The 17,843-nt window shown below is 38.4% G+C and overlaps 1 protein-coding gene across 17 annotated transcripts in view; it reads left to right on the top strand.

The window, feature by feature from the left end:
• RABGAP1L (RAB GTPase activating protein 1 like) overlaps positions 1-17,843 on the top strand; it is a 684,401-nt gene that overhangs the window by 643,813 nt on the left and 22,745 nt on the right. For 13 of the 17 annotated variants that reach the window (XR_007479508.1, XM_033428113.2, XM_033428114.2 and 10 more), the window contains one exon: positions 8,995-9,087. Coding sequence is in view for 16 of the 17 variants with exons in the window: in XM_033428113.2 (XP_033284004.1) it covers positions 8,995-9,087 (93 nt within the window). In the remaining variant the exon portion in view is untranslated. Of the gene's footprint in view, positions 1-8,994; positions 9,088-9,274; positions 9,581-15,419; positions 15,702-17,843 lie in introns of those variants that run through there. The other 4 variants (XM_004269779.3, XM_049715451.1, XM_012533006.3 and 1 more) reach the window with 2 other exon arrangements.

Here is a 17,843-nt window from a genome sequence, read left to right as displayed (position 1 = left end):
TTTCAAGTATAAACTAAGCCTGTTTAACCCCTAAATCACCCTACGTATAATATTGAGAAGTAACTCTATTGTTTAAATAATTGTTCTTGAAGCGTATGGGTTTTCCCTTATTTAAAACTTGAATTTGTCCTTATATCCAAACTGCTTATATAATAGATTCTTGAAATACTTTAGAACATTAAAAATATCAGTTTTTCCTGAGATTCTTCCTAATCTTAACAAATTTATTCTCTCCTAAAGTTTGTTTAATAATTGGTTGTTTGAAACTCAGGATGGGTATTCCCTTAGAAACCGATGATTATGTTCTCAGGCCAGTTCATAAAAGCCTCTCTAGCCTGTCTGTCACTCTTCCCTTTCCAGCACTTGATGTTTTCATCCGGTGGTTTTCAAATGGACAGTGTATTGCCTGAGGAGCAGGCAGTTTATAAAAATAGAGGTGCCTGACCATACCTCAGACCTTTTGAATTAGAATCTTGAGGTGAACGTGCTGGATCCGTCCCAGCAGGAGCAACAGCAGGCTCGAAATCCTGAGACAGGACAGAGTATGATGCGTCAAAGGAACTGAAAGAAGTCCAGTGTGGCTGGAGTAAAGACTGGTTGTCTCTAAACTCTTTTGATCGTGCATTCCTGTCAGTAAAAGGAATTTAAGCATATATCTCCAGTATATGAATATTCATTAAATATTCATTTAAAAGTAAATTATGATAAAATTTGATAAAATAGGCACAAGTATAGACATTTTTAAAAGTTGAGGTTAGGGGCTTCCCTGGTGGCGCAGTGGTTGCGAGTCTGCCTGCTGATGCAGGGGGACAAGGATTCGTGCGCTGGTCCGGGAAGATCCCACATGCCGCGGAGCGGCTGGGCCCGTGAGCCATGGCCGCTGGGCCTGCGCGTCCGGAGCCTGTGCTCCGTAACGGGAGAGGCCACAACAGTGAGAGGCCCGCGTACCGCAAAAAAAAAAAAAAAAAAAAAAAAAAAAGTTGAGGTTGAAAAAAAGAAGTAGAACTGAAATTTTTAATAATTGCCTTTTGCCTTTTCCATGTTTTGGATCCTTTTATGTACCCCTTGGGATGGGTGAACCCCACTTTTGTGAAATATAGGCATAGAAAGTGAGGGAGAGAGGTAGATAGAGACCAGATCCTATAGCACCAGCAGAACTATGTCAAGTATTTTTCTCTTTATCCTAAGCACAAGAGGCAATTGAAAAATTTAGGAAAGGGAATGACATCAGATTTGCATCCTGAAAAAAAAGTTGACTACCTTTGGGAGTAGAGCAAGCATGGACACAGGGAGACCAGCTTGGAGGTTATTGCAGTGATGAGAGGTGATTATGACTTGAACTAGGGCAGTGCCAGTGAGGTTCAAAAGAAGAAGACATGCTAGAGATATATTTGGAGGTATACACTATAGAATCTAGTGACTTACTTCATGATCACTGATGGGGGGAGAGGTCAAAGGTGACTGCTGGGTTTCTGGCTTGAGCATCTGGATGAAGACGAACCATGGAAGAGTAAGTTGGGGGGTAGGGAGTGGGTTGTGTCTCCAGGTTGAACATAATGTCAAATGTGAAACATCCAAAAGATAATACGAAATTTGCAGTTGAATTATGTAGGTTGAGCTCAGTAGAAGTCTTGGGCTGGGAACTGTAAATTTAGGAGTTGTCAAGACATAGATAATAAAGAAATTACTCTACCTCCAGATACTGTTTATTGATAGGAAAGCTCTAGAGCAGAAGTGCCAAGGAGTTCCATAAAAATAGCATACGAGATTAGATTTATAGGCCTGGAGGTGAGAAATTAGAAATGAACAGATAAGCAGTTTCTATAAAATGCAATGTCTCTTAAAGTTGCTACAGCATTGGGACCAGACAGCTTATATTACAACATGGTAAAGAAAGTAGAAATCAATATTTCAGAAGCTTTCATAGATACTTTGATGAGCACACTACGTTGAGGAGTGAGCCGTGAATGCCGGAAAGTGACTCACTTCATACAGTTATGCATGAATGAGGACAGGAACCTGTCACAGGTGTGTGCACCATTAGGCTTGAGTAATTGGGGAAACTGAGCATGTCCAATGAAATGAAAGGAAGTGCAGCACTGTGGACTAATGTGTGGATTCAGGAAAAGAATGCCTAGTAATTTGATGTCTATAAGCCTTGGGAGTTATGTTAGAGTTACAGCAAGAGATAAATACTTTTCTTGTTCTCACTCCCTTAAACCATTGTATTCCTTAAGTATTGGAATATCACTAATATTGCCAGAGGCTCAGGGTCGTGTGAAATGGGTGAAAGGGGGTCAAAAGGTACAAACTTTAAATAAATAAGTCATGGGGATGTAATGTACCGCATGGTGACTATAGTTAATAATACTGTATTGCATATTTGAAAGTTACTAAGAGAGTAGATGCTAAAAGTTCTCATCACAAGACAAAAAATATGTAACAATGGAGATGGATGTTAACTAGACTGACTGTGGTGATCATTTTGCAATATATATGAACATCAAATCATTAGGTTGTACATCTGAAACTGATATAATGTCATAAGTCAGTTATACCTCAATAAAAAATTACACAATGAATAATCATTTATAGGCTTTTATGTTCTCTGAAGGTTTTCCCCCAGTACCCTGGGGTAAAATCAACTCTGTTCCCCTCCTCCTAATGCTAAAAGCTCTAAAAGAGTCAGAATAGCTTCTTTTGCTGAATACCATGCAGAGGGTTAAGTGAAGCCTATAAGGACATGCTCCCTCTTCTTAGATGTCTTCTCCTTTTGATTTCTTCCCATCTATTTCATTCCAAGTCCTTTGGGCTTCTGCAAACTGACTTAGAATTTTTGGTTCCCACTGATCCACCTTCTGTCCACAGATCTTGGTAGGTCTTCACGGAAGTGACTCTGAATTAAAAACTCTCAGCCTGGGCTTCCCTGGTGGCACAGTGGTTAAGAACCCACCTGCCAATGCAGGGGACACAGGTTCGAGCCCTGGTCTGGGAAGATCCCACATGCTGCGGAGCAACTGGGCCCACACACCATGACTACTGAGCCTGCACTCTAGAGCCCGCGAGCCACAACTACTGAGCCCGCGTGCCACAACTACTGAAGCCCACGCACCTAGAGCCTGTGCTCCGCAACCAGAGAAGCCACTGCAATGAGAAGCCCACGCACCACAACAGAGTAGCCCCTGCTCGACACAACTAGGGGAAGCCCACACACAGCAATGAAGACCCAACACAGCCAAAAAAACCCCAAAACTCAGCCTGCGCCTCTACCCCCATCACCAAGAAATGTGGAACTATGCTACTTATCTATTTTTTCTCTGTCCAGTGATTAATATATTAAATTGGGATCATTGTTGTTTATCCTAAGAAATTATCTGAAGTAAGAGCAGTATGTAATGGTTAATACCTTCGTCCTGTTCATTTTTTAGGCACTCAGACCTCTGACCATCAGGAAAATATTGACTAGATCTTATCAGCCGTTTTCAAAACTTGTGATTTACTTTGCCAGCGTTTGCATCTATCACTAAATATTTTTATGTTGTTTATTTCTGAAATAGAGAAGCGGATTCATCAAGCCCTGAAATAGCTCTTACAAGTGACTGGCCCCCTGTTAAAATTTAGCACAGGGAAATACAGCATTATTTAATCAGGCAAGGGAGTCTACATGAACCAGTCATAATGAAAATCCTCCCCCACTGAGGCGCTCCCCTCCACCCCAACAAATTTCCTCTTGATCCCCCTTGTACCTTTTATGAACATCTGCTATTGCACTTATAAAACTATATATGGTAATTAGACACATAATCGGCACTGTGTCTAGACTGTCAACTTCTTGAGGAGCTTTGCCTTAAACATCTGGTCGCAGGCAGTAGATCCAGGTGGTTGAAGAGGGCAGATTCTGGAGGTAGACTGCCTGGATCCCATTTCTGACTCTCTTTATTTACCAGCTGTGTATGATCTTGGGCAAGTTATCTTTCTTCAATTTTCTTATTTGTAAAATCCAAATAATACTTCACAGAGTTGTTGATAGGCTTAAATATAGACTTCTCTAAATTATAGCTTTAAAACTGTTAGGAAATTCTTTGACGTGGAGGCATTTCATGTTTTTCTTAATGCCGATTACTGCTGATCAAAAGCAGAGACTCCCTTGTGAATGCAGTGCTGAAAACATCGCATGCTGGCCAGGCCTCGTTTGTCTTCATTGATAATTTTTTTTTTTTTTTAAGAAGAGGGTTTCTTTTTATTTTTTTAATTAGTTTGGTTTTAGTTTAGGCTGTGTTGGGTCTTCGCTGCTGTGCGTGGGCTTTCTCTGGTTGCAGCGAGTGGAGACTACTCTCTGTTGCAGTGCACAGGCTTCTCATTGTCGTGGCTTCTCTTGTTGCGGAGCATGGGCTCTAGGCGCACAGGCTTCAGTAGTTGTGGCACATGGGCTCAGTAGCTGTGGCTTTCGGGCTCTTGAGCGCAGGTTCAGTAGTTGTGGCGCACGGGCTTAGTTGCTCCGTGGCATGCGGGATCTTCCCAGACCAGGGCTCGAACCCATGTCCCTTGCATTGGCAGGCGGATTCTTAACCACTCCGCCACCAGGGCAGTCCTTCATTGATAATTTTTAGCACAGTGGTTTTTAGTACGAATTCCACTTCCCAAGCATCTACCCTTCATACCGCCCATCCCCCAATGCCCTCCCCTTTCTGTTTGGAAAGGTGTGTGTGAGTCCTAGGTGTCACAATGACTGGAGGGCGTGACTGACATCTAATAGGTGATATGTCAAATAGGCCTGGGATGCTAGAGGCTCAGAAATGGGAAGTGGGGTCTAACACAACCAAAAATTATTCCACCCGAAACGCCAGAAGTTCCCCCACCTTGAGAAACACTAGCGGCTCCTAGATTCTTTTCTCTAGTTAAATTCAAAACCAACTTTTCACAAAATTGAAATACTATTTTCATAAGATCGGCATATGCCAACAATCATTCCATATATACTGCAGAGTTTAGATCAGGTTGAAAATCTCCACACATGTGTTCTGCTACATTGTGTCATTTCCCTCTTTTCTCTGTTTACATTTTCCTTAAGTTACTATAATAGGTGTATTCCAAATTTGTGACTTAAGGGTTCTATTACTCCATTAATTACTACCCAAAATTTAAGATTTATTGTTTTAAGGCACCTGAACTCCTTAAATGTATAAAAATCACATTTGATAAGCAGGAAACCTAACCAAATACATATACGTAAGAGAAGTATGTTTTATTAGAAATAACTAATGCACATGAAATTCAAGTATTTATAAGGAGTATTCAAAATAACGTAATAAAAGTAAAAAATATGAAATAAAGTAATTCAGGTGGATATGGTTACTGAGGTAAAGATTATTAAGACAAATTCATGTAAAATTAATTGGTATACTTATATGTATATATATTTATTCTATCAGAGTCGTATAAAAACAGGAAATACGTGCTTTAAATGAAAAGAAGAGAGAGAGCATGGGAAACGAAGAATGTTGAGCATACGTTAGTCACCCCTTATCTGTGGTTTCGCTTTCCGAGGTTTCAGTTACCCTCAGTCAACTGCAGTCCGAAAATATTAAATGGAAAATTCCAGAAGTGAACAATTCATAAGTTTTAAATTTTGAGCAGTTCTGAGTAGGGTTATGAGATCTTACGCTATCCTACCCCAGTTCGCCCAGGATGGGAATCATTCCTTTGTCCATCGTATCCACTCTGTGTACACTACCTGCCCAGGAGTCACTTAGCCACCGCAGTTATCAGATCAACTGTCGTGGTATCACAGTGCTTGTGTTCAAGTAACCCTTTTATTACAGCATGTTATCTATATTATTATTAGTTATTGTTAATCTCTTACTGTGCCTAATTTATAAATTAAACTATCATAGGTATGTGTGTATGTATAGGAAAAAATAGAGTGTATGTAGGGCTTGGTGCTATCTGCAGTTTCAGACATCCCCTGTGGATGAGAGGGAACTACTGTATTCTTATTCAGTCTTCCCCTCCTACATCTCCAACTGAGGCCTGCATGATTAACCTTTAGAAAGAGTAATGCAAATTAGTAATTACAGTCATCCCTTGGCATCCACAGGGAATTGGTTCCAGGACCCCCCGCAAATACCAAACTCCACGGATACTTAAATCCCTTATATATTGCATAGTATTTGCATATAACCTATGCAGATCCTCCCCTATTTTGTTTTGTTTTGTTTTGTTTTGGCCACGCTGCAAGGCATGTGGGGTCTTAGTTCCTTGACCAAGGATCTAGCCATGTCCCCTGCAGTGGAAGCTCAGAGTCCTAACCGCTAGACCACCAGGGAAGTCCCCTCTTCCCTATACATCTCATTCTTCAAGTACACACTTACATTAAATTTATTTAATTTAAGGGGAGAGATACCTATACTGCTCTTGAGAATAGTAGGTTGTTTAAATTCTAATAATTCTTAATGACTTTATGTTTTTTTAATTAAAACTACATACTAAAGAGGTTTTTTAAATTCCTTTCTTTGATAAGAAAAAATTCAAGCTCAATATTATATTACCCAAAATAAAATCAATTTTGTCCTGAAATATAGTTTTGAAAACTGTAACAGTCTGTTTTCTTTATCTCATAAACCACGGGAGTTTCATATCAGCTCTCCTTCCTCCTCCACCTTTTTTCCCCTTTTACTTTGTGCCAATCACAGGTGGATGCTCAATATCACCCCACAGCACAAGATAAATAAGCTTGGAAGGTTTCCTAGCAACATATTGTTCTGGGAACCTGCTCTGTTTCCCTGAACAAGATGAAGCCAAACATCCTAGAATCTCAGCCAGATGGGAAAGGATTAGCTTATTGAGGGGCGTTTCATGCTTTTTTTTAAAATTTCACTTTGAAATGAACCTCTTAACATAACAAGATTGACTTTTAAAAGGACACTCTTTTACATATTAAAAAAAAAACCTCAGTAATAGTTCTAATTTAAAAAATACAGTTTTAGAAGAAATTCTCTAGAGACAAGCTTGTAACATGTAATTTACTTATTGGTGAATGGATCCATTTTAGAACTATGTGGAAAATACTTCCACATAAGACTGACGTTCAGCCTGATACCCAGTGGTACCAGTATTCAGCTACAAAAATATTAACATATTGTACTTCCTTCTCATTTTGTGGTAAGTGGCTGCTGGAGTAGGCTCCCTCCTCACAATGCCTCTACACAAATCCTCTCACTTCTCCCTTGACCCCTCCTTCTAGAGATCCACAGGAAACCCCTGTCACTGCTTAAAACTCTGGGACTTCTTCCCTTTTCTCCTCAGCTCCAGGGCTACTTCAGTGCCAGTGATTTGCCACTTGGTCTTGAGAGTCTGGTTTTGGTTTTCAGAGTATATGATTAATACAGAGAAAAGAAAACTAGAGGAAATTGCCCCTCTCAAAGTCAAGAAAAATAATGTGGTTGCTGTTTTGTTAGCACACGATCATGTATATTTTCCTTGTTGTTTATCGATGATCTTGAGGCCACGCAGTTGGCAGGTGGTGTTTTTCTTTCTCTTGCACTCTCGTTGGTCACAGCATACTGTTAAAGGCCTCTGGAGATGGAGTAGTAAAGGGTTAGAGTTTCTTATGCCAATATTCAGCAGTGGTTTTGCAATTCAGTGACATGCTGGAAAATGTTCTTTCTTCTAGTCTCATTGGGTAGGCGGTCCCCCATCAGCCAGGTGAATACTGTCATCATGTGGTAATTGAATGATTTACACTACCTGACAGGTTTGGACTGTGTGCAACTTCCCAGTTGTGGTGAGAAGCAGATAATTCCAGTACTCACAGCAGTCCTGGATGGGAAGAACAAAGTAATTAGAATAAGCTGGGGGATGACACCTGGTGTCTTTGCGTTTTATTTAACAAATTCTGTGGCCAGATTTAAGAGAATTGAAACTGTCCTCATCCTGGAAAACCATAAGATAATTTTATTTTCATTGGTGCTTTCCATTCTCTCTTGCTCTCTCTCTCTCTCACACACTTAACATGTTTTCTAAATACCATGTTTTGAAGTCGACAAGAAACAATCTGTTGAGGGCCTCCTAGGGGCCAGTTACATTGGTAGGCATCATGTTGGATGCTAAGGGGCATCAATACATGGTCCTTGCCTTCACTGAGTCCCCAGTAATTAGCCTAATAATGCGCTTATCTTTTAAAAAATTTCGATAAATTTATTCTTCATTTCATTTACGTTAGGACCTAAACGTTAAGGAAAGATTTTGATGTCTAAAGGAATTATATAATTTTGATTGTCCAAGAAAAGCCTAAGAGTAGACTTAGTCTGTTATGTATAACATGTAATAGATTAAAATGGATTAATTTTTTGAATATTCTCTGAAAACACAGTTTTAAAAAATTCAATGAACCAGGCATTATTTTAGATACTTTGTCATTTAATTCTCCTGACAACCATTATGAAATAGAAATTTGCCTACCAATTTTAGAATCTGTTTTCTCTCTGATATATTATTAGCTCCATTAAAATTTTTTTGTGTTGCTCAATATTTTATTTTTATAAAATAATAATTCTCACTTTTAACATGTTGGGAGAGTGAATTTTACTTAAAGAAAGTTAGTTAACAGAATTAACACCACTGTTAAATACATTAACAATAAAAAGTGATGCTATATCAGCAATGTTGTAGAACAGACTACAGCGCATTTTGGTAGATAAAGTTTTATTGGAACATGGCCATACTCATTTGTTTGTTTATTACCCATGGCAGCTTTTGTGCAATAACAACAGTGGAATTGTGACCTAGATTGTGTGGCCCGCAAAGCCTAAAATATATGTTGTCTGGACCTTTACAGAAAAAGTTTGCAGACCCTGTTCTAGAATCTAGATTTTCCCCCTACATTGAGTCCGGTGCACTCCTTTAGAATGCCAGAGACTTCATTGGGAAACACATCAGAAAATGGTTTCCTAAATGATCTCCTTGACTAACATGCTTGTCCTCTAATCCCTGCAGGTACCGACCAAGAAGCTAAAGAAATATGAGAAAGAATATCAGGCAATGCGAGAGAGTCAGCTGCAGCAGGAAGACCCAATGGATAGATACAAGGTATGGGAGACAGGGGTCGCCTGTCAGAGCCAAGTGCCTTCTTTCCCCTAAAGTAGCAGCTGTGGAAAGTTTGTTCCCTCTGTTCCTTCTTGGTTGATGTAGACTCTCTGACCATGCTCAATGTCCAGGTATGTTTTCATCTCAGGAGACTCCTGAGTGGCCAACCATAATATTTCTTTTCTTTCAGTTTGTATATTTGTAGGTAACTTCACCCGTTGCATTTATACTGGGAGTCTTCATAAGAAGCTGAGAGAAAGAGAGGGAAAAAGAAAGAGAGAAAGTGGCTATCGACTACTTTCAAAAATGAGAAAAAAGGAAAATGGCAAAGTACGGTTTTAGCTGTGCACAGTCACATCCACAAAGACTTTTAGAAGGCGAACTGCTCCAAGACTGGCACAAGAATGTTTCAGACTTACCTCTGTCTGTAGCCAATGTTCAAAATACAAACTCACTCAAAAGGAAAAATAAAAACCACAAAGCTATATTGAGCACAGTCATGGTGTTTGTTGCAACATTTATTTCCACAAACAAATTTATGAGTAACAGTGACATTTCATTACAGTATGCAGTTCAAGAATCAAGATGATTTCAGTTTAATATCTTAGTTAATTGTAATATTTTAAAAAATGGGGGCCAATCATAAAGATCTCCTCAATGGTAATTAGCAACAGTGTTTCCATGAAACAATATTGGGGAAGTACTGATTTCAAACTTATTTTTTTTCCAGCTGAAATATTCGTGTCTCTCTTCAACATGTTTTAATTCTTCAGATTCCTACAGATACAGAATGATTCCCTCCCTCTCCACATCAGTACATTAGGACAAGAGAGTATTGTATTCATACATTGAGCACCAGCAATGCCAAAAAGTACTGCAATGACATTATTAATTAAACCACCCACTGTGGGATGACTTCTGCTTGTATAACTAGAGTTGCCTCCGTGTGGTCAGAGAGCTGGACACGGGCAGCTGCAGTTACACAGTATATCTTGTCTCCGTTGCTGAATTGAATAGCATTGGAGGTTCACATAGGGGAATGGTGGAAGGAGTGTATGGATTTTGTAGTCCATACAAAAACCTGAGTTAAAAACCTGAATTTCTGAAAAAGGAGACAGAATTTGGAATCGCAGTTGGGGGTTTTAATCCCTATGCCGTTGTTCAGCATCTTGGACTAATTATTGAGCCTCTTCCTCATCTGTAAAACATATAGTATACACATTTCCTTGAAAGATTGTTGTGAGGATGAGGGATGTTATATGTTAAGTACCCAGCACATAGTTGGTGTTCAATAAATGGTTGTGATTAGCCTTATTAGGTCCACTGCCTCTAATTACCCAATTATTACTAGAATAATATCACCTTATTTGTGTCTGCTCCACCAGTCCCTTCATTATCTTTCTCCTATTTCTCTCAAGTATTGCTACCTAATAATCTAACATCAGTGTGTTACTGCCCTTGTTTATAAAACCAGCTGATAATAAAATCCCACATATTGCTATGGCAGATAACTGTTACCATATAAGGTGCTCATAGATAAAGTTGGAAGTTAATTTCCACCCCTCAATAAAACCAGTTTTAATGCAGCTTATGTAGCATGCTGCTTTAGAAAGGCTTGAAGTAGTAATTATAAAATATTATTAAGGATCCAAAGTGAAGCTGCCCTACTGCTTGCATCATTCTAATTTTCTTATTGCTGCCATTGTTATGAGTAAAACCTAGGAAGGATACTTCAAAATAGAAGAGAAAGACTAAAATGGTGTATTTAAAATCAGCCTGGAACTGAACTTATTATTTCTTATATCCTTTTTGTGTCAAAGCAGCTATGTATAAATAAATAGTACAATGCATATTATTTCTTAAAAAGTAATTATCACACATATACTATTGATGTGTACAGTTTTTACTGAAGGGTCAAAGTAGAATTAAACTTTTTTTTGGTCTTTGTTTTGCAAACAGGTACTACTTTTAAGCTTGAATGCTCTATTTATGCATATCAGATACCCTCTATAGCTATTTCTTTTGTATTATTGTAATAGCTTGTCAATACATCATCCAACTAATATTTCTATACACTTTTTTTTTTTTTTTTTTGCGGTATGCGGACCTCTCACTGTTGTGGCCTCTCCTGTTGCGGAGCACAGGCTCCGGACGCAGGCTCAGTGGCCATGGCTCACGGGCCCAGCCGCTCCGCGGTATGTGGGATCTTCCCGGACCAGGGCACGAACCTGTGTCCCCTGCATCTGCAGGCAGACTCTCAACCACTGCGCCACCAGGGAAGTTCCACTTTTAATAATGTCTAGAAATTTGTACTGGAGATAAACTTGGTAAAGTTATAGTCCTCACATTATAATTACATTTTCAAGATGACACTTGACAACATAGTGTCCAACCATCAACAGATTTGTTCTTTCAGATATTCACTATCTAGTTTAAGAAGCTAATTACAGTTGTATTCATTAAAGTAGGAAGGTGTCTTAAGAAATACATTTTAGCAACTTATAAATTTAATCCTGTCAAGAATAAGATCTGTGCCCTGGGAATAAGCACTTTATAATTCATAGTTCTTGGACTGGGAACCCGAAAATTCTCAAGAATAACTTGGGAAGATCTTTGAAGGCATTGAGTCAGAACTTATACTAGTTCACTGACAACCCCTCCTCAACCGTTAGGATCCATAGTGTTTAAAATGCCTTGTTTATCCTCTAGCTTGCCATACGGCAAGGGAGTTAGGAAGATTGTGTCAGTTAAAAAAAAAAAAAAAGAAGTCCAGAAATGTCATACCTTAAGATATTCCAAGAGATTTTTTCAGCTTGATACTCTTTCTCTTGGGCATGGTAGGGTACAGAAAGAGGATAGCTCTCAGTAGTCACATTCTTGCTGTAGCTATCTAAACATGTGTTTTGTGTCTGTTTTTATGATGTATGCAAACATCTACTTCTGAGGTTATGTCACTGTGCTCACCTGTATCTAACACTTGATGAAGTGGTGTTGGTATAAATTTAAATTTTAGAACCCTAAGCACAATGAAAATGTTCTGGAATTTGATAGTGGTGACAGTTGTACAACTTTGAGAATGTAGTAAAACCACTGAATTGTATATTTTAAAAAGACGAATTTTATGGTATGTGAATTATATCTCAAAAGAAAAAAAAAATCCAAGCAAGATGTCTGAAGAGAATTGGCATCTGCCTGCCATCTTTTTTTTCATAAACCTCAATCACACCAGAGGTACCTGTGCGCAAGCCATACTTGTGGGAGGGAGACCTCCTGTCAGAACTGGAGCTAATCAATGACTATAGATCTTATGTGTACTTATATTTATAAGGCAAAGGCCAACATAAGTGGGTGATGCATTCATTTTTATGTATATGTACATACGTGTGTGTGTATATATATATATGTAGTATATACGCATACATATATACATGCACACAGACATAAACATATAAATAGATAATGCATATATATATATATATATATATATATATATATATATATATATACACTGCCTGTGCTACCTGGTGTCGGCATCAGTTTGTATTTGAAACCAGTGAGCTCTATAATGACTGCTTATAGCCTTTGGTGTACTCTTTCTGTTTATCTTCCTGACTAGATTCCAAGACACAGAAAGGAAACTTTATGGGAAGAAGAATATACAGTATTTATTCTAAGCCTCTTTTATTGTCCTTCTTAAGTTTGACCTGCCCCGATTTGTGTAGTGGTATTTATCTGCTCTGATATTTTGGTTTGTAAATGTATTTATAGATTTCAAGTGAAGTGAAATGCAGGATGAAGATTTGTCTGTAGAAGTACATCATGTATACTTTTATCTTCATACAAATCCCCAGAAAACAAACATTCATGGATATGTGCAGCTGTTTTAGTCATTTTAAAAATTAGTAGCCAAGCCCCTAAAAAGCAGCTATCAACTTCAGAAATTAAAATATCATTTGCTATTTTAAAGTGATGAGTTGTTTTCATTTGGGGGAAGTTAGTTTTCTAATGATGTAATCTATTGATGGCAATTTTAGAGAACTACAGTCTTCATCTGTCTTTAGAAGATGACATGCTTTTCTTGTTTAATTAAAGAACTACTTGTACAAATGTGGGTTAAGCCTTCAAAAAGCACAGCTAATTAATTAAATTCAGTGAATCTCCCAATGTGTAATGAAGGTTATGTTATTACCTGTTCTAGATGGGCAAATCCTAGAAAGAATCAGGAATGCTTAAACTCTCTTGGGTTTGGGAGACAGTATTATAAATACATAGTTTCTAACTGAAGAATCTTATCTATGTTCAGTATAATTAAATCTAGAATGTTTAACTTCTTTCTTGAGGTTAGACATAGTACATTTTTTATCAAAATGTAATTCAAATAGAAGGAAAATGATTCCTGTAAGTTCACAGAAGGTTTTTCTTGCCCATACTAATTTTTGTAGAGCAGTCATCCCTGCATGTGATTTAAAATTAAGCTATTTAATTATAGATAGTACAAACAAGATTTTCTAAATAAAGCTTAACTTGTAGTATTTGCTATCCTTACATATCTAAGGAAATAATTCAGAACAATTGTCACATTCTGTTTTTAACTTGATAAGTGAAGAAGTTTATGCTAAACATACGTGGAAAAAAAGACCCCCACCTTTTTTTTTTTTTTACTGTATTGGACCCTTCCTTACTCAGAGAAGTCAATATAAGTGAATCCATCTTTGAAAAGTATTTTTCTTCCAATGAAAATAAACTTATTATTTTTCACATCACAGAGATATTGCTGGCTTTTGGAAATAGTTATGTTATGAAATCATGTGCTTTTAATGAACAGTGATAGTCAAGAGGATGATTTCTGTCTGCCTCTGACAACTTAATGGTAAACTTCAAAAGGCTGCCACTGTTTCTTTTTGCACGTGGGTAACTCGATGAACTCACTGTTATAGGATTGTGGAGAAGGCAAGCCTAAGTTCTCTTGATGCTTCTCGAGCCACTTAGCTAAGAAGGAGCAGGTGGCTTCTGATGATGCTTGTCTGCTGATTGAGTTATACTTAACAGGAGAGGCATAAATGTTATGCATATTAAGAATCTCTTGGTATATTTATCAATGATCTTCAGAATTCTCCAAAAATTTTCTTCAATTTTTAGTACGTCTTGTTTCCTGTCAAAGGAGTCTGACGGAGAAAATTACATCACACTCCTATGTTTCTATGTCATCTAACCCATTTGCTTTTAAAAAATTTGATTTGTATGCTAGAGTAGTACAGGGATTTGCAAACCATACGGCCGGTGGGCCAAATCTGGCCCACTGCCTGTTTTTGTAAATAAAGTTTTATTGGAACACAGCCACATGCTTATTATCTATAACTGCTTTCGCACAACAATGACGGAGTTGAGTAGCTGCAACAAAGACCATATGGCCTGCAAAGCCTAAAATATTTACTGTCTGGGCATTTACATTAAAAGTTTGCTGACCCCTATGCTAAAGAGTAATCTAAGATTGTTCTTAAGTGCTATGAGAAATGCGGTCTCGTTTGCCAACTGCCAGTTAGTTCGTACTGACAAGATTTTCTCTTTAGCTTGGCATTTAAAATTGTTTAAATTTCCACCAGAAAGATAAAACTGGATATGCTGGGTAAAGTAGGAGCATAAAATGATTTGAGACATCCAGATTTTCTTTCTCAAATTTCATCTACAGATAATGTAGACATTTAAACATTTCATCTATAGGCATTTGTCTTTGAATGTCAAAAAACTGTTTGATGAAATTTGAAGATGATGACTGTCAACTCTTTTGAAAGAGGCATCCAGAAGAAAAGAAGTGAGAGTTGAGTGTGTTGTTGCTAATAAAATTGCACTGGGTCTTTTAGGAAAACATTTTCTCCTGACCCTTAAATGTCTTTAAAAGTCTGTGCCAAGAATTCATTATAGCAGCAGACAGCACACCCAAAATACTGAGCTAGAGTTATAAAGCTGCCTCCTGCCCCATCATTTTTTCCTTTAAGGCTGAGTTTATTTTCTTCTGATTGCCAGTTCACATTTCTCTGGTTTCTCATCTTGGAAAAAATCACATTCACCATTCCTTATACTGCTTCACCCAAACTCCAACCCCCAGACACAGAGGAGAGCTGAGATCCATTTTTCTTTTGCATTCCGCTGCCCAGCAATTTCATTCTGTTGCCTGAAGATGAAATATTTTGCAATGTTTCTGACTTTGTCATATAAGGAAGTTCCTTCCACCCAGCTCTAATAACAGTGTAAACAGCTCACACCGTAGTTGCAAATAGTTCCACAGACAGCGTTTTCATCAGTCATGCAAACTGCAAATAACAGCGTGGAGAGGGCGGAGTTTAGTGTATCAGTCTTCCTGAGTTGAGACTTTGCCCATTGGCTGCCTCAAGTATACTTTCTTGCATCAAATGTTAGCTGTCCTGGAGAGAACTTAGAGTAAATGACACTCTAAGGAAAAACAGAAGAGCAAAATAGCATTAACAAGCGTCTGTTTTTGTTATTGCCATTTCCTAATTGTATTAGTAGGTGTGCAATTTCATTGGATATTCTTTTTTTTTTCAATTGTCTTTGTACCTATGATTGAAAACGGTAGTTGGTCTATGGCTTTTCAGGAGGTAAGTTTTTTGTCTGTGTATGTCTGTAATATCAGCGTCTGTCTCTCTGAAAAATGCAGTATCCTCCTCCCCAAAGTTACTAACCCAACTTTCCCAGCTGCACATCTCCTATGCAAGAGGGGAGGGAACTAATGAGGAAAGTTGTTGTCTGCTGTTTGTTTGAATGTTGTTAATTGTGTGACATGGAGGAGGTTTCAGACAGTGTGCTGTGAATTTTAGGGGTTATGTAAGCATTGTCTCCTGTAGCCTTTTCCGAAAGGCAAGGGAAGCGATTTGCCTGTGTTGTTTATGGGCTCTGAGCGTTCAGCACATCCGCTTGTGCAGACTTACGGCATGTGAGTATCTCTGCACCGGCTGAGGTTATGGGGCCACTTCACGTCTTTCTCGGGTGGGCCGCCCTTGCCAACATTTCAGAATGAACCAAGCAAGATTCCAACCTTTCCCAAAGCTAAACTGTCTTCTTTATTCTAGTATAAAGGCAGACTTTTTCTTCAGTCAGTTCTAAAAACAGTGTTGGCTCCCTGGGAAAGGCTGGAAAAGACAGCCAAGTCATGTTGTCTCTCTTTAACCCTTGGTAAGTGTGGGCGGGTTCTTCTTCATAGAAAATCTCCACCTTGCCCCGCCCCCAGGTTCATACTTTGGAGGACGATACTGCATTTTTGGCCCCAGAGCTTGCTTTCCCACGTGTCTGAGTGCAGAGCAGGAGTTGCACACTTCCCACTGTGCTGCTTGCTTTGCACACACTGAACTGAAGCTTCCTGCTAGAGCAAAAGCCACTAGGCTTGCCCCCTAGGCTATTTTGCTTTTTAGGGACCCTCAGACACACCTAATTTCTCCCCAGTCTTCCCCTATCCACCCCACCCCCTTAGCTATGTGTCTGCGAGGAAAGGTTTGAGTTGTGACAATCATGGTAATGGGAAGTGACCAGTCAGGTTTCAGCCAAGCTCACACCTCTTTCATATGTAATATAACATAACCCATCAGACATGTATCTCTAATCAGTAGTGAAGTAGCTCCTGGTGCAGTTTTTAAGTACTTTGAACAAAGTGCTTTTCCATAGCGTTGGATGACTTTACCTGGAGGTTATTTTAACTTGATTCTAAGCATATATCACTGTAACCTGAAAAACTGGTAGCTGCAACATTTTTCGCTTGTGCCAAATTAACGCAGTGTAAATAAGTAGTTGAGGGAGCTGTTTGTATCTTGGAGACCTAAGTACGACTTCAGTAGAAATAGGGCACTTAAGAATAGGTATTCGAACAGTCTTATCACGGTCTCTTTTGAGGGGATTTATCAAGAAATGAGAAAAATCTCTTCCCTGTCTAAAGCAGTCTGCCTTGTGAAATATGGTATGATGAAACTGTGCTTGGTATTGCTGCTTGTTCCTGGCAAGGAGGAAATTTGTTGGAAAAGTTTTTGAACCATATTTTTTTAATCTGTTTCCAACAAGCATGTAAGTTGTTTCTGTAAAAAGGGGTAATAGTTTGATATATCAGGACGAAAGACTAATCTCTAGCCCCTGCTAGAATCTGGATGACTTCAGCAAAGATTGAAAGATTCAGCTGTAGACACCCTGGCTATTTTTATATTTTAGTTCCCACTTTTATTATGCTTCTATGGGAGGGTAGAACTTCTGTAGACTGAGGAGACAGACAGAATTTGATGAGTATAATTTGCCCCTACAAATATGTACACTGTCTTTTCAGGAATATCTTGGGAAAGGGTTCCTGGCAAGGCGTCCTTTTTTGTGAGGGGTTACATTGTATCTTGGTCACAGAGGAAGATCCATTAGGGTTTCACATAGAATATGAGCTTCTAATAGGAGAAGACTTAAAAAAAATTCTCATTTTGGCATTTTATCCTTTCCAATGGAATTGAAATTCTGAATTGCTTTTTATTTCCTAAACAACTTTTTAAACACGTGTATTATATAGTCATTGTAGACAACTTGGAAACATTTTAAAAGCACAAAGACAACAGTTAAAATAATCCACTACCCAGAGTTAATGTTATTTATGTTGTTATGAAAATGAGATTTTCCAGTTATTTCTTTTTTTCCCCTATAAAGTAGCATAAGCATTTCTCCTGTCATTAGATATTTTTTACTTATATTTTAACACTGTATGGAATTCTATCATTAAT

Source organism: Orcinus orca, chromosome 1 (genome assembly GCF_937001465.1).
Source record: "Orcinus orca chromosome 1, mOrcOrc1.1, whole genome shotgun sequence".
Classification (NCBI taxonomy): domain Eukaryota; kingdom Metazoa; phylum Chordata; class Mammalia; order Artiodactyla; family Delphinidae; genus Orcinus; species Orcinus orca.
The sequence above is the reverse complement of the archived record's forward strand: the minus strand, read 5'-3'. Positions and strand labels throughout refer to the sequence as shown.